This window comes from Ambystoma mexicanum, chromosome 12 (genome assembly GCF_040938575.1).
Source record: "Ambystoma mexicanum isolate Mex_15411 chromosome 12, UKY_AmexF1_1, whole genome shotgun sequence".
Lineage (NCBI taxonomy): Eukaryota > Metazoa > Chordata > Amphibia > Caudata > Ambystomatidae > Ambystoma > Ambystoma mexicanum.
Genome location: NC_090936.1, coordinates 556,841,353 through 556,866,556, shown reverse-complemented (window position 1 = coordinate 556,866,556; position 25,204 = coordinate 556,841,353). Strand labels below are relative to the sequence as shown.

At 46.6% G+C, this 25,204-nt stretch overlaps 1 protein-coding gene across 1 annotated transcript in view; it reads left to right on the top strand.

Annotated features, from left to right (window-relative positions):
• The first annotated feature begins 2,777 nt into the window (after positions 1-2,777).
• Positions 2,778-25,204, top strand: part of LPXN (leupaxin) — a 526,193-nt gene continuing 503,766 nt past the window's right edge. Inside the window, exon 1 of the mRNA XM_069628853.1 lies at positions 2,778-2,888. Coding sequence (XP_069484954.1) covers positions 2,876-2,888 — 13 coding nt within the window. The 5' untranslated portion in view covers positions 2,778-2,875. The remainder of the gene's footprint in view (positions 2,889-25,204) is intronic.

The window sequence follows — 25,204 nt, the reverse complement described above, 5'->3', positions numbered from 1 at the left end:
TATACTCCAGGTCCTTGAAATGTAGCGGCACACACCAACGGGAAATGGAACAGCACAGCATAAGCAAGCGCGAGCTAATCAGCCACTCAATTAAGATATACCTAACCAGAGAGAACTTGATACTTGATACCCTATACCATGGATCACCTATGAGGCCTTCAGCCAACCCTCCAGTGCTGCAAAATATCTTAACCAATCCAGACCTGGCATAAGGTCGAAACAGGTGTCGGCACCCTTTCCTCAAAAAACCTTGACAAACCACAATAAAACACCAATTAAACACCAGAAAAATCTTGTATGGATCCTACTTATTATACTCAATTGAGATAACAGAATTGGACATATAGAATTGAATGTTCTAGCGCCAAATGGATAGAAGCACCAACCAAACCTGGAAATGTAGTTGTAGATTGTTTGTTGCGACTTCCTGTTGAGGAGAGTGAGATGTTACCTGTGGAAGAATGGTCATTGATAGCACATTTAACACATATGGAGGCCCTATATTTACCAAATTGACAGGAAGAAAAGGTCCCTGATTTGGAATTATTGAGAGTATGTCAATTACTTGAGGAAGGGTGGACAAGACGTTCATCTGGGGTGAGTGTACAATGTTGCCAGATTCATAATGAGTTGTGTGCAGAGGGTAATGTTTTGTGTAGAGGTGAATAGACTGTTCCACCTAAGGGAGTAAGATCTGTGACATTGGACATTGCACAGTAGGGTCATTAAAGAAGGAATATGACAAAGAGAAGGGACAGACAATGGTAATGGTGGCCCAATATGGATGCAGAAGCAGAGCAGATGATAGCCAACTGTATTCCATGTGCAGAAAGAGGCAAATCTTATGGAGCAGTAGAACTCCCTTTATGCCCAGTGAAGATACCCGCCCAGCCGTAGGAGAGGTTAGCACTAGATATAGTGGGACCTTTACCCAGGTACTATTAAAGGAAACGATTTCTCTTTGATTTAATGGATTATCACACAAGATGGCCGTGTATAGAGTGGTCGGAAGACATAACGGCCAAGTCTGTGGCTGAATTTTTTAGACAAAGTTTTAGAGCAGAAGGTTTTCCGTCTGTTTTATTGATTGACAATGGGGGTGCAATTTTAGTCAAATGTGGTTGCAAATTCTTTAAACAAATCTGAAGTGCGCCATGAGATGGCAGCCCTATATTGTCTGAGATAAATGGAATGGTTGAAATGTTTAACAGAGTTATTATGAGAACACTTCAGCTGGCACTCATCTCGAATCTACAAGTAGAAACACTATTGAGAGTTATGATCTGGGCATCTCGGACAACTGCACATTCCAATGACTGTTGTTGCCCCGTTTACACCCTTGAGAGGTAGAAGGCCTGTATGCAAGTTGGCACGCCAGTAGTTAGGAACATCAGGACCAGTTAAAGTGAACAGAGGTGAATTAATTAGAAGAGCTGAGAAGTGTCAGGAAAAGTATAAACAGTGGGTTGATGAGCGTAAGCGCGTTTGTGTGGAACTATCTATATTCAGAGTGTCAGAGCAAGGAGATACCCCAACTGGATTCCAGGTAGTGTGACGACAAAAAAGTCAACCTGGTGGATCTGAGCTATATGAAGGGAGTCAAGAGCGAGTCATAGGAGGAAAGCTGGGGGAACAACTTGAGAGTACGGTAGATGCAGGACGCCTAACTTGGTTGCATCAGACTACGTCCAGATACAAAGCTTCAAAGACTTTGTGTTGAATCTTCTGTATACAGGTGAAGGTGTGTAGCGGGAACTGAGCTATTAGCTACGCGCCTGCAACTCATCCCTGCTCCGCCCGCTGTGTGCTGTCTCCCGTGCCGTGCTGACCGCTCGCATCATATGAATGTGCATCTTGAGTGGTGCGCGAGGCGAGCAGGGGTTGGCAAGGGGCGACGCGAGCTGGTTGGAGTGCAGCGTGGCTCTTCTCTTACCTACTGTCCCATTAAAGTTCAACTCTCCATTTCCTGGCCTCCTGTGGCGTTTGTGCCTCCTTTGTTGCACCAGCCGACAACATAGTGCTTTTAGGTGAGGAAAGTGGGCAGTGGTTTGCCTGTATTATTAGTTTTGGCTGCCTTTAGAATTCTCATACAGAGCAGATACTTTGCACGTAGATGACTGTTGTGCTGGTGATGTGAAAACATGTACCTTGCCTTATCTAGTGGGTGCATTCCATGGGGAATCGTACACATGTATGTAGATCGCCAGAATGCCTGCTTAACCTGCATTTATATGTTTAAAGTACTGGCAGGTCTGTGCCTTTGTAATAGTCGCACCTACTATGCTACAAAACAATGTACCTACAGACTACTTTAGACGTCTTAGAAACCAATCACTTGCTTTAACTAACTACTTTACGGTGTTTACAATACTTTGTTGAAAGTAGTCATATTTTTAGAGCATTAGGGTTGAGCATTCAGTATGCGCACAATAAAACATATATCGCCCCGGTAGCGAACCCTAAAAGTCGGCCCCCACGGTCAGAGCTTGGAAGAAAAAAAAGCGTGTTGCGGTCCATGTACCAGACGAAACAGTAAAAAACAGTAACTGTGGTGCTTTTTCTCTCACATGAGACAATCGGAGAACGGGAAGTGGTCCAACCTTGTGCTCACTGCTTGAGAAACGAAAAGCTGCCAGTTTGCTGAGCGTGCTGCTAACTCTGGGTTTCCATCTCTCGCCTTTGCCCTCTTCCCTTTGCACTTTTTAACCACAGAGGCCTCCCCCATCAGATCTGAAACCATGCCCAAAGAGGAGTCATCCAGGAAGGGCCAGTAGTAAAGAAAGCAGAACGCGCGAGCAGAGACGCAGAACCCTTCCCTCCTGTTTGCTCAGACTTGGTTCATGTCTAGATTCTGAGCAGAGAACGGCTTAGAACCATGGAAGATTTGGGTGAGTGCTTTTTGGGTCTGTAGTGCCAGTGCTCGTCTCAGGGGGGCTGTATGCTCGCATGCGCATGCGCAGGCGATACATTTCCTGCGGCTTCAGAGAAGTCATGTTGCTGTTGAGAGTACAGTAACTGTCATGTCTAATAGGCAGGTCATTTGATTGTTACACACAGACACGACTGATGTGCTTGTTTAGGTAATGAGATATATGCATGTGCTGTATGTTGATAGGTGTTCAAGGAGGTGGACTGGGAAAACAAAAGTGTCCTTGGAAATTCTTTTCAAAGTAGTCCCATATTAATGTGTACGCAAGCCCGTCCCTCAAAAGAAGGATTTGGGGAGTTCTCGCACGAGAATTTGGAAATGAACATGGGTAATCACACAAACGAGGCCCATGGTGCATAGGCCAAGTGGGAAATGTCCAAAGTTCCCTGTGGGGCAGTCCATCATTGGGTGTTCAGTGATATTGTGGGAGCTGGGTCTGGGACTTGCTTCGGATTGTTGGCGCGTGAGTGGAATGTGACTGTGAGGACCCACCTAGGCTTCACGGAAGGACGACCAAGAAACTCACTTTACCTTTCTGGGCTCCTGTCGGTAACACTGAGCTGAGAACCAATGTGATAGCCAAGCGTGTGGGTCGTGTGCCTGCCCCTCAACTTCAGAGAGAAAAAAAGAGATGAGGGCCCCTGCGATAGCCACGTCCGTGGGCTGTTTCCCCGCCCCCCAACATCACAGAGAAAGAAAGAGATTAGGGCAGCATATCAGCCCCCCCCCCCCCCATAGGAGAAGGTAACTGAGAGCCCTGCATGGTGAGAGAACCGAGGCACGGATCCTGGTTCCGCAGCCAGCTCCCCGCAGGGTCCATGCTGCTGCGGAGGTGGGACCGGAGGATTTTCAGGACCGGTATACAGGGGGCGGGGGAGCACGCCCTCCTTACTAAACCCATTCATGGAACCCTCAGAGTATTATGGTGGCAAAAGCGTTGCTGGGCACATCCACCAGCGCTAATAGTCTGCAGTTCCCTGTGTTAAGTCTGGAACCCTTTTTAAAAAAACGGGCATTAAGCAATGCTTTTGTCCAGGATTTAGGCATAGAGCCTTTAGCCCAAATATTTGTAAACACATGTACCAGAAAAAGGCCCATCTGCAGGATTCCGTTTCAGCAGCACCTTTGCGAGGCCGCCTCGTGAGGTTTTTAGCTCCGGAGTGATACGTTGTTGTTTCCACGCTGGTATCCTTCCATGTCAAGCGGGTTCGGGTGATTTATATGTTGGCTTAGTTTCGAATCTTTCACGGATGAAATTACTCCGAGCACTTTTCCAGTTGGATTTAACAGTGACGCTCTCTTGTTAACTTTTATTCGATCATGAAATGGCCGGTGTTTTTTACACCGCCTTTGAGAAGGGCGCTAAACCTGGTCGGCCGCTGTGCATTTGTCACTGCAAAGGTATACCTGTTTAACCAATTATGGTACTGATTTGTAGCTCTTTTTGTGCGCGGTGAACGTCATGGAATTATTTGCGTGAAAAACGCAGATTTGCGCGTCTTTCTGCCCGAAAATCCCCATACTTCAAACAGGGATTTTCTGGCAGAAAGGCGCGCACATCTGCGTTTTTCACGCAAATAATTCCATGAATCAGGCAGTTAGTAACATTACTGTGGTAACACCTGATTTGCATTTTGCCATCACAATCTTAGGATCAAAAACTGCCTCTTAGGCATAGCTTTTATCTTTTTGACATGCTCTAGTGCCAGGGGTGTTGCTAGGTCTGGCAAAGATCCGGGGCTATGCTAAGTTTGGGACTGTCGGGACTGGGGGCTAGCTAGCCTTTTTGGTTGTAACCCCTGAGTTTCTATCCGGGGCTACAACCAAAAGTGTGCTATATCACACTTACGCAGCATCGGCACAGCTATACCAGCGAGACATCTATTCATCATCGCCTGCAAGCTACGCTCTGCCCAAGTAACTTGCCACTCGAACTCATATGTATTTGCCCCACTCCCGCTATCGCGGATTGCCTTCATTCTAGCTGTAACGTTAGGGTTAGGGCAGTGTGATCACTATATATGTTGAAATTTAGAGACCAACGTCACCACTTGGTTAGATCACTGACCTTAACAAGGAAATAGTTTAAGGAAGAAAATGTATCTGTGTCTCCGTGTATCATGTATATTCACTGTTTGCCCTGGCATTAACCACTATTAGTACCCTGCGCGCCGATGCCACGGGATACACTGAACGTGGATTGGCTCAATTCCGAGCCATACTACAGTGTAATCCCGTGTATGCATTTGCGTGCAGCGCGCACCAGGTCTAGAGCTTCCTCACTCACCTTTCCATTCATTACTACGGATCAACTTGGCTCAAAATGGCGTCCGTAGTAATAAAGCAGTATGCGCGTTCTAGTCTTTTTAGAACCAACGCGTACTGCAGCGTCGCTTTTTTCAACCGGCAAAACAAAAGCCGATTGAAAAAAGTAACAACGCCATTAGTAACCCGGGGATAAAAACCCTGGAATACTAATGGCAATAAACCCCTCGACAGCAGGCCATTACCACCTAATGGTAATGCCCCCGTGGCCTCTGCCCCGGCGGCATTGCCTTAGGCAGTAATGGCCCGCCGGCTCGGGGCTTATTGCCACATTAACTCCCAGTCGTTCATGAAGTACATCCCGGCCTTGCCTGGTCTGTTCTCTTTCGGCTGTTGCGTTATTTGCCTGGCCAAATTACATATGAAAGCATCTGAGATTCATTTCCCTGCTTGCCTTCCTTCCCCTCTTCCCCTCACTCAGCCCATCTCACCATTCACTTGTGGGAGGCTTCATTTTCAAATCAGTACTAGCCACGCGCCTGAAACCCCACCCAGCTAATCAACCATGTTTAAACATCCAGGTTGGGAAGTTGTGCATGCTGACATCTATGACCTATTAGCCTGCAATTTCGTTTCACTGCGCCTCAGCATTTTTAGGAATGGAGTGAATGAAGCAGTATGTTGAAGAACATAAAAAACGTGTAACTTAGACATTTGAGCAGATATTTTGTCACTACTGTGCCATCTTTAAGATGTGTCTCACTTCCTAGGTTGCACAATACCTTTTGGCATATGCGCTTTCACCATGGAATGGATTCCATGTGTGACCATTCACTTGAGCTTGCATGCTTTCCCCAAGCCAGCATATTATCCTCTAAAACATCCGGCCAGAGTAAACGTGCATCCGTCTCGGGAGGATAGCCGAGGGGCAACATACTTGCCTTCAGGGGTGGACTGGCCTATAGGGAACTCTGGACATTTCCCGGTGGGTCTCTACACCCTGGGCCTCTTTTGTGTTGTATTTCCAAATTTTCTCATAGAAAAAGCATTGTTCCTGCTGAAAATGTGTCGTATGGGGCCACTTTGAACATTATTTCCAGGGCCTCTTTTGGTCCCCAATAATTATTTCCAGGGCCTCTTTTAGTTCCCAGTCCACCCCTGCTTGCCTTGGAAGCAAGACGCCACAGAGCACCGTGTCCGCGCTCAGAAACCTCTGGGCATTAAGCGCGTTATAAATAACCTATCATATCATATCTCCCTCAAATCGGCCGCTCCAAGTAGTTTATTCCCCTATAGCCAAAAGTCCTGAGTCGAATTTGTCTTAAAAATAATGTCAGGGTGCAAGGCGCCCACCAAAATGTGGATCATGCTAAGATTAGTTTTCTTTATTCAAACGATCAGCCAATTTGCACATTTTCTCTCAAAAGAGAAAACACATCTATTGAGTCCCATGGAGGTAGGTGATTGTTATAGCGCTTAGAGGAGGAGGACTCTGGAATGTAGCACTGCATCAGAATTCGATTATTATTTTACTAAAGACATGGACCCACAAATCACAACATGCTTTAACAGATGCAATGAATAAAATCTTAAACAAAACAACTATTGTGGATTTTGTGTAGGTATGTAATAGTCATAATGGCACCACCTGGCCATAAAATGGTAACACAACTGCACACATGTGTGAGTAACAGGGCGTATGAAAGCAGTGCCTGACAAATGCTAGCTAATACATATAACCAAGACAACACTGTTGACATTGCCAATGCTTATTTTTAATAGAACCTCATTGTAAGGGCATGCATACATCTTATAAATGAAGTGGCTGAAGACACACGTGCTTAAGAGATTTCTATTACGCCAGGAATGTGTTCATTGCTGCAATTAAGTATTTAAGCACACAGTTTGATCATACTGCTTGAAAAAGCTAGCTGAAAGAGATGCCAGGAAGATGTGTTATGCAGGGGCAGGGGTTAGGTAGTGGGTGGAAATGACCATAAGAAGTAGCTTGGCCATGGGCAGTCAATGGGTGGGTAAATAACCAAATAACACACACAAGCTGCGGCTCCCGCATCACATCCTGTCGTCTCCTAGCACACCACTGCAATCGTTTTGGTGTATATGCCTCACTTTAGAACCACCTAATACCCAAACTAAAAAGGCACACAGGTGTGAGCTGCATGCCATGCCAGCCCTACTTCATTCAGGCTTCACATACTGCCTCCCACTGGTTGCTGGGTAACCAAGTTGAAGGCCACGCGTGCAAGTTGTTCAGGAGCACTGTCATTGCCTACTTAAGAAGCAGTAGAATGTGGACATGAAAGTAGGTTAAAACAAAATGTGTTTGTAATTGTGCGTGCTTAATTGTATTGCAATTTTTGTGTGTGTAATATTTTGAACATGAGTGCATCCATGTCTATATTTGTGTGTTTGTGGGTGTGTGCGTGAGTGTGTTTATGTGAGAGACTGTGCGTGACTCTTTGTGCAAGCATGATGCATGTATTTGTTTAGCAGTGGGGGTCTGCCCCATGCAAGTTATTTACAATGACAATTAGACCCTTATTTGTTTGTGCAACACCTTGAAAGTACAATATTGGGAATTTTGGTACAGATTGCAGCTGCAGCTTCATTACAGTGATTTACAAGGACTGCACTTGCATATATTTTGGTTGCAGCACCATGAAAATGATGTAGAGTGACCAAAGTGGCAAAGAGCATGGCTACAGCAGCATGAAAGTGATTTACAGTTACCATACAGCATTGATTGTGGCCGCAACATCAAAGTGATTTATGCTAACATTTGTTATGGGTGCAGCTTCAAGAAGTGATTTACAGTGGCAATGCTATGATATAGTAAGGTCAGACCTGCATGAAAGTGACTTGCAATGTGGACACATGCCTCATGAAATTGTAAAATGTTTCTTTGTACTTTTGGTGACATGAAATCTGCCAGATGTTTTCATATTATATGCTACTTTCGGGAACCAATCGTAAATTGTATGGATTATTACCCCACATTTCTCCAAAGTGCACTGCAAAATGCACCATTTCAACATTTTTAAAAAGGAATGTTCCCATGGGGAGAAACCCCCAAACTCCTTTATACTACTTAAGGCTCCCTTGCTGCACTCAGTTGCTCAGGCTAACTGATGGGTGATCTGAATGCTCCCGCAATAATAACATCCATCTGCCGCCACAGACCTTTAATAGTTTACAAGGTGAATGCCCCCCCCCCCCCCCCAGGAACCGCCCCACCTCCCCCACCAGCAAAAGCTACCTCTGCCACTGGCATGCACAAAATAATGTGTACTCTGTTAAGAAAATGTTTCATGGGGCTGACCACGACTAATATTTTGGGTGTCTCAGCTCATTAACTATTATCAACAAATCACATGTTCCCCAAAGCTTGGCGTAAATACATTTTAAATGCCTTAGCTGACGCCCCTGTTACCCTAGCGTTATTATTGCAAAATCCAGTACGTTCAAAAACAGAAATCTATCAATATGACTGGATTACCAATTAGACTAGCTGTTTTCCCATAAAGATTTCGATGTCGATTTATTTGGGCACAAGAAATATCAAATGATAGCCGATTATCTGATTAAATGTCCATCACCATACATCATTGTATATACGCAAACAATATCTGCGTTTTAGATTAAACTTGTGGTATACTCAGGACATGATGGCCAGAAGAAAGCAAATTCCACAAGAACAGAACTACTGTCGATTTTGCAAAGATACCTCACAAAGAGAAACCCTTCAACATTGTATAGTGGTGTGTCCTGTGCTAAAGTGCAAGCGAGAACAATTTAAAAAAAACCTAATTGTCACATATCGTCCAATAGACACATACCAAATTTGGCAGCATATCTTTACTAGCACAAAATTGGAAGTTAGAGTTGCAATAGTACACTATTTAGACTCAATTTTCTCCCAATTAGAAAAATAACAGGAATTTTAAATTAGAGTCTTGCACTATTCTGTTATCTATTAACTAACTGAGGATGCCCAATGCGGGTTGGACATTATGTTTGGAGAGCAGTTTTTAAGATATTTATAAGATGTGTGTAAGTTGGATATACATGTGAAACATGTTTGTATTTGTTTTATGGATAACCAATTTTTGTTTGTTGATATTTGAAAGGTTGATTGTATCAACCAACCAAATAAAAAATAAAATAAAAAATAATGTTTCTTTCAGTCTACATTGACAGTTGATATGTTTGGGGACTAAGGGCCAGGTAACGCCCAGCCTTCTATGCTAGACGAAAGATGTAAGATGTAGGGTTTGCTCATTTTTTTTTACACCTTTCAGCTAGTACATAGTCATGCACCTGTGCAGCAGTATGAGGCCCGTGCACATTGCGCAGATATCGGGGCCCATGCCGGCCTTGCAGTCTGTGGCACAGCATTTGCTTCTTTCAGAAGCTTAGGGGGACCCCATCAGGGCCTCCAATGGGGCTCCTGCATTTTGTGTTACACCACTGCACATAAGGGGGACAGAGGAGCTACTGCCTACACCAGCTTGGTGTGCGATCCACATGACCTCTGTTCCACAATGTTGCACATAGAGTATGGCACACTAGAAGTGTGTCAAGAGAGGCCATATTGGCTCCAAGGAAGTTACACAGTTAGGTTCAATGATGAGGAGGTTAAGCAGGTGGGAGAGGAAATGTGTAACTTGATTATAGCGACCGACCGTGGAGGAGAAGGAGGTTGAGGGTTTGTGGTGTGAGATGTGCATAAACAGGAATGTATTGCGGATGATAGTGGACTCTGGTTCACTTTAGACTGACATTGGTGTGGATACCCAGATAACCTAGGGGTGGTGGATAGAGGACTTGAGATTGCCAGAAATCAATACAGAGCGCCTGGAGGGGTAAAGATTAACATTGTTGATTTCTGTATCGTAGAAATCGAATTCAAGGGAAGGAGAATACAGGGAAAACGGTATGTACTGTACAAGGGTGCAGCAGTGGTGAGCTTGCACCACCAGAAGACATTGGGCATCAACCTAGACCCCCATAACACCAGATCCAGTGATATTTTTGGAGGATGACATATGGAAATGATACTTTTTCACAGAGAGGCTTAAGGACTTCAAACGTAAGATAGTCCTTAACATTAGTGCAGTCCCAGTGGTGCACAAAGTGTGCCCAGTACCTCTCATATTGCAAATCCTTTTGTAGGAGGAGCTGATCAAATTGTGGGCCAGGTACATTATCGAGAAGGTGCAATGTTTAGAGTGGATAGCACCCTTAGTTATCACTCGAAAGGGGACTGCTCCATCAGACAATGTGTGGATCTTAGGCCATGAACAACAGAATTTGTATTGGCCGGCATCCCCAATCCAGATGAAGGGAGGAGACTCTGTCCTCGCTGAAGGACACTAGGTACTTTTTCGAGCTCTAAGATCTGCAAAGTGCCTACTACCAGATTGTGTTGATTCAAGGCCTCTCTCATCCTTCATAACTCTGCTGGGAACATTCCAGTTCAAGAGCATGACTTTTAGTCTTGCATCTGCATTGACCATGTTCCACAGGGTTATGCGGAAGCTGTTTCGGGATTGGGTAATGTGAGGTGCTGTGAGGACAACATCTTGATTTACACCAGAGATGCTAAGAAACACAACACTGTCCTCATGCGTGTAGTAAGCACACTGAATAAAGCGGGACTGACCATAACATTTGAAAATGATTTAGGTAACCTACATGGGGCAGGTGGTGAGTTCCACAGGGAACCATAACAAAGTAGGCTTAGGGCAGGAAGTAAAAAAAGCATGCTAAGGATGTGTTACACACTTTCCTGGGCTTAGCAGAATTCTACTCAAAATGACATTTGTAAAGGACTTTTCTTTGAAGTGTGCACTTTTGAGGGATCTATCAATGTAATTGCGAGAAATGCAAGATTCCCTTTACAGTGATTAAGAAGGATATTGGCAAAGCGCACATATGATCAAACTGTTCTAGCTACCTATGCAAACATAGTCAGTTTCAGTGCTGCCCTGATGCAATGCCGTGAGGGGCATGACGTAGTGGTGGCGTTTAGGTCTGCTGCCCTTCGGAGTGTGAGAAGAGTTATTGTACTGTAGAGAAAGACGCCTTCCCTTGCAGGTCGGCTGTTGAACATTTTAAGTTTGTTTTGTCCATGTGCCATCAGTCAGAGGTCGGCTGCACACTTCTCCTAGGATCAACAGGTTAGCGCTAGTGACTCAAGAATGGAATTTGAAAGTGATATACACACCAGGGCCCAAGAATGTTGTGGACAATTGTTTGTCCCAATTACCACTGCAAGCCCCTCATGGGTGAAGCGACAGAAGACATTTGGGCCATGATTGCTCAGCCGGTAAAGGGTGCTGATATGGGTCAGTTTGTGTGGCAGGCTCTGGTATATGCAGTCAGTGAAAGGCAGGCAGTAAGGAGATTAAAACCCGGACTCCAACTTTACACCTGTTGAATATAGGCAATCCAACTTTCATATGTGTCAGTACTCACGTGAATTGAATTAACTCTTAGTTGCTCAGGGTTACACGAATTGTGGTTGTAGGAGGCGCCATGTATACACTATGTCATTATATTAACTCTATCTATAGATGGATAGATGTAATGAAAACCTAGCACCTCCTCCAAGCTGAATTTGTGTAACTCTTAGCTATATATTTGGTTAAATATTATGCACTATCGTAGTGTGTAACTCTTAGCTATATATTTGGTTAAATATTATGCACTATCGTAGGTTTGCCCTCATGCCATCCAAGCCAGTCTGCTCCCAAAATAAAACAATGTGCGTCACGCGACGATTGGAAGTGGGCACTTAAGATTGGGGACCCATGTAAATGTACGTGCACCACCCATGCTGCATTTGTGACTTGGGGCCATGAATGGTTAAATCCGCCCCGAAATTTCCCCTGTGGGGACATGTGAGAAGATGCCTCCTCTCAAGCGGATGCATCCAGAGAAAGCACCATAGAAAAGCACATAACCGGCCACAGAAATAGTGATGCGAAAAGGTTTGAAGACAAAACCACATTTACAATGCTGTAATCACAGGCCATACCCGACAAAATTGCACAGTAAATGTCAAAAATGCACAGTAAATGAGCACCAGCTCCGAGGTGGCAACCCCCAGATATGACTAGCCATACCCCGGCAGCCGTACCAACACAAAGCCATGAATACTGGTGTAGCAAAATGCACAAAAGAAAACGTGTTCGAAATCCCGTTGCACCGACGGCGAAATGGCTTGTGCGGCACGTAGGCCCACATACTACACATTTCTCCTGGAATTAATTTCAGTAACTCCAAATTAGAAAACATTGAATTTAAACATAGCGATCCATCCTCACACGTCGTAATTGGCTCCAAATGCACGTGTTTTCATGGACTTTCATTTCAGTCACTCCGAATTTTAAACCAGGTGAATTTAAAAGGCAACATAGCGATCTTGACCAGCCAATTTTATAGTTAGAAAAAACGCGTGGTAATCCACGAGAGAAATACCAGGTGTGCAACATGCTTCACGGCGGCCGAGATCGCCCAATTGCCTAGCACAAAAGGCACGTGTCTTAAAATGGCTGCACTCGACAACGGAAATGCATCGTGCGGCGAGGTCCATCCTACGTGCAATTCACTTTTTGTGACTTGTTCTTGGGGGTCATAAGTAACCCACTTTGAAATCAGAATTAACAAGTGGCAATCCATGGAGCTTTGGGCAAACAACCAACAGGCATCAAGACATCAAGGTGTAGGGCCTGAGGGCCAGACAGTGTATACACGCGCAACACGGCTACTAAAAGCATAACATACAGTAAACCCGCCTGTTTACGAGCGGGTTGCAAATTAAAGAAAAAACGTGAGCGTGCCGTTTGAACAAACCTTCAAAACAGAGGCTTGCGGCGGAATCTACTGCAACCATCCCGCTCCAGAGACATGTGTTGCACCGTAGTAATACAAGCTAAAGTTAAAACTATACATATAAAACAATTACAGCCAGCGTGGCGGCCAGCGTAATATTACAACCTAAAAAGCTAAAGCCGTACATAAAAATAATAGCAGCCGGCGCGGCGGCCAGTGAAGTGAAAAGGCCCCTTTTGGTTTACTGCACAAAAACCCAGACTCATTTAAAAGTGGAAAAGGTCGCTTTAATGTGACAGGCCAAAGCTTACAATTCAAAATGCTTAACTGGCTCCAATGGCCTAATAAACTAAATATTTCAACAAACAATTAAATAATTAAACATTCTCCTTTTTCATTTTCATTTTCCCAACAATTAAATAAATAACTCAGCTATCTCCTCCATACTTACCCCTTGGAGCCTACCGTCACCTTGCCCTTTTCCCAGGCGTCCCGCTTTCTCCCAGGGGCCATGCCCCTCCAGGCTCAATACCTGTTCCCCCGGGGTGACCTGCTTGTGCAAACAGCGCCACCCATCCTTTCCCGTGTCATTCCCCATTGTGCTTCCCTCCCCTCACATCAAAAGGGGCCATGCCCCCGGCGCCCAGAACCACTTCAACCCCATTATACTCCCCTCTACACCAATCTCCCCCCTTCCTCTGACCTGCAGCCAGCCTGTCCTGCCACATCAGCAACTGAAATTTACATCACATCTTCACAATGCTCCGACCTGTCACAAAAACTACCACCCCTACCTCTAGCAAAGAAACCCCCACAAAATGTCCCCTGGACCCTCTCCCAGGCTTCAAACAGACCTATGGCCTAAACCCAAAATGAAGGCGTGGGAGGGCGGGACAATCTTCAAGTCCTAACCGTCGCCTGGCTCCCGAACCTTCCCTGAGCCCCTTAAATACTCCGGGAGGCGCTCTGCCTCCCACGGCCACTCGCTGGCCGTGTGCAGCGCCAAAAACTCCCCGGGGGGAAACGCTTCGCGTTCCCCCCGGAGCCCCCCTTTTGGCTTACCGCACAAAAACCCAGACTCATTTAAAAGTGGAAAAGGTCGCTTTAATGTGACAGGCCAAAGCTTCCAATGGCCTAACAAACTAAATAAATATTTCAACAAACAATTAAATAATTAAACATTCTCCTTTTTCATTTTCATTTTCCCAACAATTAAATAAATAACTCAGCTATCTCCTCCCTACTTATCCCTTGGAGCCTACCGTCACCTTGCCCTTTTCCCAGGCGTCCCGCTTTCTCCCAGGGGCCATGCCCCTCCAGGCTCAATACCTGTTCCCCCGGGGTGACCTGCTTGTGCAAACAGCGCCACCCCATCCTTTCCCGTGTCATTCCCCATTGTGCTTCCCTCCCCTCACATCAAAAGGGGCCATGCCCCCGGCACCAGAAAAACCCTCCCCTGAGGAGTTCTTTCTGCCCCACTCCCCCCCCTCCTCTTTCCTACCACCAACTTCTTACCCAGTCTCCCAGTCAGGAACTCAAGTCCGCCAGGTAATGATTATTCCCATACTTGGACAAGTGTACTCCGTCCTCTCTAAAAATAAGGAGCCCTTCATACGTTATTTCTTTGTGGTCCATCACTTGTACCGCCACCGAGGCACAAAACTTAACCATTTCCCTGTTTATCCCTTTCCTAGTCCTCTCTATTGCTCCCTCATTTTTCGCCCCCCTCCACACTCTCCGCGGCAACAACTTGGTCCAAACCACCTTTGCTTGAGGCCACATTTCCCTCATCCAAACTAAATCCCTCTTCATTTTCCTTCGCAGAGAGACCCCCGTATCCTTCACCAGGTCATTCTCTCCTGCGTGAATAATCACCACCTCTGGAACCCCATAGCGTTCCCTCATCCCTGCTAATATAGGAAGGAGCTGATCCCAGCGCAGACCCCCCAAACCGTGCCATCTCACCACCACCTCCTTATAGCTGCATCCCAGCTGCCTCCCAAACACCCTTTTCTCTGCCTCTTTCCCAGCCCACTTAACAATTGAATGGCCAACAATCCACACTTGCGCCAACTCCCCTTCCTTTCGCGCAGCATCTGAAAAAGAAATTAAAAATCACTGACAAGTCAAAAACATTACAATAAAAGCAGTCGTCCCAAAATCCTTTCCCTCCTTTCTTCAAACATTCCCCTTATCAAAATCCCTGACATACCCCTTGTATTTCCCAGACCTCCAACGCCCCAAGCTTTTCACTTTGTCTTCGGAAAATCCCAACCTACTGCCTTCAGATGCTGTGCCCATCCTAAAAGAATGAGTCCCAAAATCCTCTGCCTTTTCACCCACTGCCTCCAACGCCTTCCTCAATACCCCCAGCACATGTGCCGCTGCCACCGGCGATCCATCCTCATGCTGAAACACCAAGCCTGTCCTACCCCCACAACGCTCCTTCCACACCATTCCTACCTGTACTGGACATAAATCCTTACTCCCCCTACCCAGTAGAACCCAAGAACCCCTCCCCTTCTGGTCAGTCTTGGATCTTCTGATCTTGATCTCCAGACCTTCTTCTGTAATTCGAACATCTTCCATTGCAGTCCTCCTACCCCCCTTCTCCCCCTACCAACTCAGAAACCCTGAAAGCCCCAAAAAATAACCAAGTAAAACAAGTCACAAACAATTGCCCTTCCCATACCGACCAGCAAACTCCCCCCACCACCTCGATCAGCCTCTGCAACAATTCCACCGATATTGGCCTCCTCTTATCCTTGTCCCTCTTACTCTCCCTTGCCCATCCTTCCAACATCCTATTTGCCATTTCCCCCCCCACTTGGTTGAAAACCCCAAAACCATTTCCCATAAAAAGCAATCCCTGCTAACTTCCCCGCAATCGTTGCCTTTGACCACCCCCTGTCCATACACCTCAGTAGAAAATTCATAACATCATCTCTCCTCCTCTCTTCCGCGTCCCATCTACCCTTCAAACTACAAGCTCCCCCTCTAATAAAATCCTCCCAGGCCCTCCTATATGCCTCCTTAGATGCCGAGGCCAATGAACCCTCCACCAGTGAAAGCGCTCTCAGCTTCCTATCTTCCACAGCTCCTCCGGAATCTGTTGCCCCTCCTGCTCTGCATCTGGAGCCAATCCACGGAATTTCTGCCATTGAAAACGAGATAATGCATCAGCGATGCCATTATCCTTCCCCGGCACATGTGTTGCCTTAAACACCACATTCCATTCCATGCAGCGCAGAACAAATTCTCTCATCAGTCTCAACACCCCCTGATCCTTAGCTGACTGCCTGTTCACCACATGAACTACGCATTCATTGTCAACATTAAAATTCACCTTCTTGTTTTGAAAATCTTTCCCCCACAACTGCAATGCAACTAGTAGTGGAAAAAATTCAAGAAATGCTATACTCCTTCCTTCCTTCAACCACCGCAATGGCCATTTCTCTGCACACCACTTTCCTCCCCAGAAAACTCAGAAACCTCCCGCTCCTGCTGCATCAGAAAATATCTGTACTTCCCAAGTCACCGGGTCTCCCTGCAACCACATTGACACTCCGTTGAAACTCTCCAAAAAGCGCAGCCAAATTCTGCAATCCTCCCTCACTGTCCCTGACACTCTTATCCGATGATGTGGGCACTTCGCTCCCACCATAGCCCTCGCCATGTTCCTGCAAAATGTTCGCCCTGGGGCCACCACCTTGCATGCAAAATTCAGATGCCCCACCCAACTCTGCATTTCAACCAGCATCATTTTCTTGGCCGCCACCGCTTTTTCCAACAAAACCACCAATTTGCTCACCTTGTCGTGCGGCAAGCGTGAGTTCATGCCCACTGAATCCAGCTCAATTCCTAGAAATGTCAATACCACTGCCGGCCCCTCTGTTTTGTCTTCCGCTAAGGGCATCCCCAGCTCCTCCATCAGCTCCTGAAACGACTGTAGCATCATTTTACAATCCTCCACTCTTTCTGCCCCGCTAATGAAAAGAAAATCATCCAAATAGTGCAGCACACTCTCCCTACCCGAACTGAATGAGAAGACCCACTGTAAGAAAGAGCTGAACCGCTCAAACAAAGCACAGGAAATTGCGCACCCCATTGGCAAGGCTTTGTCTATGTATATGCCTTCCTCAAACTGCAAACCCAACAACCAAAACCTGAAAGCCGCCTTGATATCACACTTGGCCATGAAGGCCCCCCGCCCTTCCTTCCTTATCAGTTCCACCGCCTGGTCAACACTGGCATACACAACTCCACACTCTTCCGGAGCAATAAAATCATTAACTGACAAATGATGTATCAGTCTGAACTCCCCCGGAGCTTTCTTCGGCACCACCCCCAATGGGGATATGACTAAATCACCCGGCAGGTCATCAAATGGGCCCACTATCCTTCCTGCGGCTATTTCTTTGGTCAATTTATGTCTCACCACGTCAACATTTTCTCTTGCTGACTTCAAAGTTTCAGCCCACCTGCGCACTCTTGGGCCCTGGTACCCTAATCTGAACCCCTGACAGAAACCCTCACTCAAGATCTTCGCCCCTTCTCTGTCCGGATAAAATTGCAACCATTTTTTGAGCACCCCTACTTTAATTGGAGTAAAAGCTTTTCCCCACAACCCCTCTACATGCCCCCCTCCCCCTCCCCCTGTCCCCCTGTTGGAAACACTGCGTGAGAGGGTGTTTTCCACCACACTTGCTACACTCGTGCCTGAACCTACACAGGGTCCTTGCGCAGCCGTCCTTATTATACCCCCAGCACGCTGCTGATGACTGCCCCCTCCCTCCTCCCCCCGCCCCATCATGGGCGGGGCGACCAAGAAAGGGCCAGAAAGGTACGGGCAGCCCGCTCGCCATGTGCAGCGTCGGGGCGGGCCTCGTTGGAGCCATCCATTGCAACCAGAAATCCATGTCTATCTCTCCCCAGACCACCTGACTATCCTCCGCCAATCTCGCTCTGAATTCCTCATTATACCTTACCCATGCAAAACCCCCAGAACTCATGAAAGCCTTCCTGATAACATCCATATATTTGAGCAGAGCCACGCAACGCTCAGGAAATCTTTCACAATAAACACTGGCATAAATGATAAATGCCGACGTCCAATTCTCAATAGTCACCGGGACCCTTGGGCGCGACGCCAGTTCCCTTTCTTCTTCTTTAGACCCCTCTTTTGCTCTCACTTCCCTATGCAGTAATTTGAACACATCTACAAATTCTCCCGCCTGAATCTTCTCCCTTGTCGTTGCCATCAAGTGTGCCCCCAATGGTTTTGTTATCCCCATGTACGGCAATTTTTTCTCCTTTCCTTTCACTTCAGTCTCTTTTTTATTTCCAGCTTGCACTTCAAGCACTAATGGCTCCATCACCTTGTCCGTTTGGACCTCCACTGAGCAAATGCTCCTTTCAACCCCCAAGGCTCCAATGGCCTGCACACCAGCTTCTTTCCTTACCCCATGCAAATACGTCCCTTCATTCCCCGTCACCCTTCTCGTGACCCCTCTCTGCCATGCAGATGACCATTCCCATTCCTGCTCACCTCTTTCCACGCCTGCCGTCTGTGGTCTGGCGTCCACCCCGATGCTCCTCATCTCCTTTCTTAGAGGGCTCCTACTGCGGGGACAAAACATGTCAACAGACTCACCCAGCCAATAATTTCCCCGACCCCCCGCCCCCTACCCCCTGCACCTGCCTTTCCATATCCCACCTCAAACTTCTTTTCTCCTCCCCCCTTTCCCTTGCCGATCTATAACCTTCTACCTCCCATTGCCCCACATATTCCTCCAATACAACTTCATCATCCCTTATATACCACTGCTGATGCGAGCTCATGCTCGAGTTGAGATGATCTTCTTCTTGCGAGCCCGTGGCGTACGCCTCGTCACTCCTTTGACGTCTTCTCGGCGGGGCCGGGGGGACCCCTGCCTGGTCCTCTTCTCTCGGGCGAGGCGTTCCGTCCTCCACCCTGTAATCCTCATTGCTAGGGGCCGTGCTGCTCCCTCTAGGCTCTCCTTTTGCTGATCGAGGCGGGGCCGTACTAAAACCCTCAACCTCACTCTGACCAGCGGGAGCTGCGCAGCGCCCTCCACCCTCCATCCTCCTACCCATGGGGGCCGTTCCGCGCCCCACTCTAACCTCCTCAATTGATGGGGACCTCTCCCGCCTTCTCCCTCCTGCACTCTTCTGCAAGTATTTACCTCCTCCCCCCCTCTGCCCTACCATCCCCCTCTGTACCCCCTCACTCGCCTCGCTCGGGTTCCCAAGAGCCCTCTCCATCTGCGTACTCCTATCTTCCCTAGGGCTATTACTCACTCCCTCCCTCAGTGGCTCCCCACCCGAAATCATCTCTCCCTCAGACGCCCTCCTGTCTATCTCCCTTCTCAACCTCCTTCCCCTGGATTCCCATACCTCCCCTCTCCCCGCCGCGGGGGTGCAAGCCACCACTGCCGCGAGAGCCGCATCAGCCGCGGCTCTGCGCTGCGGCCTGCCCCCCCCTACCTCCTTCACACCCGTGACCTCCCCCACCGCCCCCTCCAGCTGGGCCTTAGACGCCCGGCTAATAATTTCAAGGGCCTCCCTCAGGGCCCTAGCATCGACCATACCCCTCTCACTAGCTCCCTGTCCCACCATGGTGCACTACTCCTCTTAGAGTGCACTAATATTCCACCCTATGAAGCTAACTAGCTAAGCCCCCGAGCCAGAACCTACCCTTGGAATGTACTTGTAAACTAGCAACCAATAAAATAAATTGCTATAAAGAAATAATAAAGAATTAAAAATACCTTATAATACTATATAAGGATAATAAATAATTATTACCCCAAAAACAAATTAAAATTGTTTTTTTTTTTTTTATTAATAAACCCCTAATAACAATTGCCTAAATAGCACCACTTCACAAAAGGAACCACTGTATAAAGTTTGCACCAAAAATACACCCAGATAATATATACTTAGGTATAAGATTTTTTACACTGCCCCCTGCTTGATACACGACCCTAAAGCACCGTCTTAAAATTAAGACACGGTCCCTTTTAAGAAAAGACCGTGCCTCTCCTCAGGAGAACGCAACGCGCGCCGCTCCAGGAACAGAAGCCGACGTCCCAAACCTCAGCAGAACGCTGGGTCCTGAAGAAAGATAAACCCGCGGTAAATCCCGCTCCCTCCCAACACAGAGAAAAAGAAAATCCGAATTCCTCCACCCCCTCCAAGCCATGCAGAGACGCCCGCCCGGCCCCCGAACACACAGAAAAACGCTCCCGCCCGCGACCCGCCCCAACACGCAGGTAAGAAAACAGGGGTGTCTTATTTATGGCACCCCTGAATGAAAATAAATAATTTCTCTTTTTATTATTATTTTTTTTTTATAAAACTAACCCACTAAACCCTCTAAACCCTACCCTACCTCACCTGACTACGCTCGCCCACACAACTAGGCCTGGCTATCTCAGGGAAGGCTCGGGAGCAGGCGACCTGGACTGACAGCAATCTTCAAGTCCTAACCGTCGCCTGGCTCCCGAACCTTCCCTGAGCCCCTTAAATACTCCGGGAGGTGCTCTGCCTCCCACGGCCACTCGCTGGCCGTGTGCAGCGCCAAAAACTCCCCGGGGGGAAACGCTTCGCGTTCCCCCCGGGGCCCCCCAATTCATGTGAACATACCCACCCAAGGCCATCAGGCAACCGGTGCCCAAAGGCGTCTGCATACTTACCGGTCCAAGATACATCAGGCGGGGGGCGGGAGGGCTGTAAACAGAGGCTTTTCTTTTGGAAAACATTAATTCCCTTGTGAAGTTTCGTCTCAGGGCCTTTGCAGCAGGTTGCAGACAGTGGTAGAACTAGTGCTACTTACTGTGTGTCGGCAGTGCCACGTGTAGTCTAGTTCTCCTCTCCTCGGGTGGTCCTGGGTCAGCTGCAGGATGCCAATGCAAATGCCTGGTTTTGGAGCACCGCTGCAGCAGGCAGCTTCAGTCGGCGGGTGGCTCGAGTCTGGGGGCCTTCTTGCTAGGTGATTGGTTGAATGTTTGCAACTTGCAGGCAGTACCGCCGGAAGAGAGCAGCAGTCCCATCCACTTGTTCTGCTCTCAGAGTCCTGCCGTGTTTCCTCAGACCCTCAGCTCACACACATCATGATAGGCCCACCCACTCAGGCCCCAGAACAATTTGTTGCACTTGCAACAAGCAACTTGCATATATTCACATTGCATTTGCAACAATTCACGTGCCGGCGGCCTCCTGGTGCCACACCGTTGTTGGCGGATTGGCTCAGCTCAGGGGCACTGCCAGACCAGCACACCTACTCTCTTTTATGATGCATTCATCAAAGATAGGTAACACTTTTGTGTTACCTTTCTTTGATGACTGCATCCGCTGTGCGTGCCACGACGAGGCACGAGCTGGCTGCTGAGTTAGCTGTAGCCCACAGGCAAGCGGCAAGCCAAGCAAAGTAAAATATTGTAACCTGGCTCAACACCCCGGCCCATGTGAGACCGGCCACCAGGGCCTCGCCCTCCAAGTAGTGATCGGGCCGGCCATGGGCCGAATGGCCGATGGCCCAGACTGACCCTGGCTGGAGAATTATTATCCAGAGAAGCGAAATTGATGATTAACATTGCCTGCATCGGTCACCTAGGCAGGAGTATGATAAAGCAACTTGTCCATGAATTGCATTGGTGGCTGGGCATGGACCAGCAGGTGAAGGAAGTTGTGAAGTTCTGCCTGCCTTGTGCACAAATTGACAAGACGCATTTGAGAGAAGGGCCACCTTTGCACTGCAAGCATATTCTAAATATTCACACAGTTGGCAATGGACATTGTAGAAACAGTGTCCGGATTGGGTCGCAATCTGAAGTTTTTGCATTAGTCGATTGTCATTTCAAATTGCTGATTTCGGCCTGGGACACCAGAGCCCTTAATCTGTTGACCAGAAAGGGGGTCCGTTTCAAGTCACATCTTTTCCGCTATTTCATGAAGAGGGCAGGTGTGTACTACGAGAGGTTCAGTACAGTTGTGAACAACACTACCCTGTTATCAAGGGTTTTGAGGTGGAATGAGTGTGCACTTATGAAGGACACAGTATGGACTTATCCCATGACTCCTCAATCCTTCATTTCTCCTTTGTACGGTATTGAAAGAAAGAAAGCTACTGTGTGAGTGGGCTGCCTAGTCGCTGGGCGTGGCTGGTTCCATGCTTCTGAATAGACAAGTGTAGCTAAGGCCAGCCACGAGAAAGGGGCTAGTCCAGGTACAAAAAGTGTTATGATGAGAAAAAGGAAGTGACTGACGTATTCCTGAAAGTCAGAAATTGGGTCACCGTGAGGAACCTCAAGGTAGGGGGCAATGGTGTGTCCCATTTGTCCACAAGGAAGGGGGTAGTGGTGTGGAGGATGGCACAAACCTGAGCAAGGGCCATTTCATCAGTGCCATCATGGGGATTGTGGGACTGAAGCCGCTGGAGTAACACCTGAAATCTGTACCTGCCCTGTAATTGGAGCGCTTCAAGGCACCAGTGAAAACAGTGTTGGGTCAATGTCTGATCATGCTTCTGCGGGTCTACCTTCCCCAAAACTGATGGGAAGCAGTAATAACAACGAGGATATGGACCAGCCAGCATCTATAGGTCTACATGTACATTCCCTGGGGAATAGTTTCGAGTGCTTCCATAAACCAGCCAGTCAGGTAACATTGGCTCCCGTTGCATTTCCAAGACGTTGATATGAGGTGTTCTGGGTAATGGTGGAAGATGCATGCGGGATGGGTCCAGACCTTGTCTGCGGACTGTTGGTGCATGAGTGGGATGTGTTTGTGTGTGTGTGAGAGTTCTTTCAATGCAGTGGCAAGAGAAGTGATTGAAGAAAGTGGGCATGCCTTACCTGTGCTCTCTCGCACCCCACCCCACCCTGCATGTGTGCCCTTCTGATAGTATACGCACATATCTTTACTGGACTTCTCTCCATATTGTAACAGATATCTTTCAGATGACGTGCATGTCGCCTCACTCACTCTGGCGTCATGTTCTGTGTGGTGTGGCGTCTAGGGGATTATATTTCGTAGTATCAAAGATATCCTGCAACATTATATACTGGTGCTGTGAGTATTGTTTCTTTTGCTAGTGAAGTACTGGGAATCTCCACAGTTATCCTCAAAGAATGCTCTACACTGGTATAATGAGAAATGCAGACTTTATCACAGCATTTCACATACAATCTCTATTAGGTCAAATAAGTACTTTGGTTTAACCCTAACACATAGCAATAACACACTGCGAATATAAATATAGCAATGGTCAAGTAAGACCCACCCTTCTCCTAAATGACATTTGTTGTCAACTACCAGGCGATAGGCACAATACAATACTAAGGAGTGTGAAGACAAGGGAACTGAAAAACATATATGAATAGAGTCATGATCAGGACCCAATATAGCAACAAAGAACACGGGCACACAGCAATTCCTAAACCTCTAGTACATAGTAACATACATGATATAAATGCACATCATACACTAAATACAGCACCGAGAGCAGGAAAAAGGGGCTACGATTTTAGAACCAAAGCCCTAAGTCAGCCAAAGGCCAGGATACAATTAGAATGATAGTACCAGACCCATAAGGTCACATTAGACTTCCAGAAATGCAAAGCTTCAAAAGTACCCACATGTGTAACATAGTAGCACGGTATTTACAATAAGCAAGATTGTAATGTTAGATTTAAAAATGCAGTACAAATCAGTTTCACATGCTAAAATGCCAGTCTTTGGCTGAAAGCTCTCTGCAGAAAGAATGTAGCAGAAATGTCACAGTGCAGTTAAACACTCATCCAGTCATCTACTCAGACAAACGAGCACTCATGCAAAGGTTTTTGTGGACAGCCAAATTCCAAGGATCAACCACACACTATAGAGCTCTTTTTCTAAGTCCCTGTAGCATAAATGGAGGCACTAAAGACAGTGTTATGCCAGTTTTAAAGCCTCCATTCATGCTATGGGGAATTTTCATTGTTTTCTATTTTTTTCTTGTTTTTATTTGTTTCTTGGTGAAGAAGGGGTTTTCAACCTTAACAATTCTTTAAATAAACAGAATACAATCACATAATCAGGTAAAGCAATTGACAAACATTGCATATTTCATCAAGAGAAGAAAAAAAAGCAATAATAATAAAGCAGATAAAATTAACAATCAATTATTGTCTGAGTCTAGTATTGATATCCGGCAGTAATTATTGGGATCTAATCTACATCCATGCTTATTAATGAGGATAACAAAGGCTGTTGACCAGGTGCTAGGAAAACTACCAGTTTGAAGTATGTCGTCAAAGAGGATTTTCAAGATACCTGCCCTTAATTTCAGCACATCCTTAAAAAGACAATTTGAGATTCTGTTGGGCCCAGGTGCTCTTGACTTGCTTGCTTGCTGGATAAGATCATAAATATCTTGCGCTTCGTACTTCAGGGCCCCCATTATACAGTTTGTGTTTCCCATGTTTCGGCATACAATGTCGCCCTGATCTGCTAGGGCAGCATATAGCCTTCCAAAGTGGCTAACACAGTCTGACTCTAATACTGCATTGTGTAAGAGGATTCAATTCAGCACTACAGCTAAGTTAACGCCTAGTCTAGAATACTGAATGAAAACCCTTATTGATATATCTTTATGTCCAGTTCAGGCGTTCTGGATGACTACCCCTATATAACACCCCTCTCTTGGAATCCCCCTGACCCCACTGAGCCAAGAAGTAGTTCTGTTTTGCAAGTTTAAAAGGTTTATTTGATAATTTAATATATATATATATCACACTTTATAATAAGTTAATAATTGAATAGCACACTTAATCTGATATGATAAAGATCAACAACGGAGAATCTGGCACTAGCACACTTCTTATAATCACTAATGAGTTGACATGAAATGGATAAGGTAGCACACTGGTAAATAGGAACAAAAGTATAATGTGGTAGAGGATGCTTTATGTAAGCTCAGGTGGATGCAATATTCAATGAATGCAGTACAGAAAATACTCAATATGATTTCAACCAAACAATGTAATCACTTTTCTCTGGCAATCCCCTCCCCCCCTTGATGCAAGGCAAGGAAATGGAAGGAAAACACACAGTTCTCAGAAATGCAATCAATGTAAATCAGTTCACCCC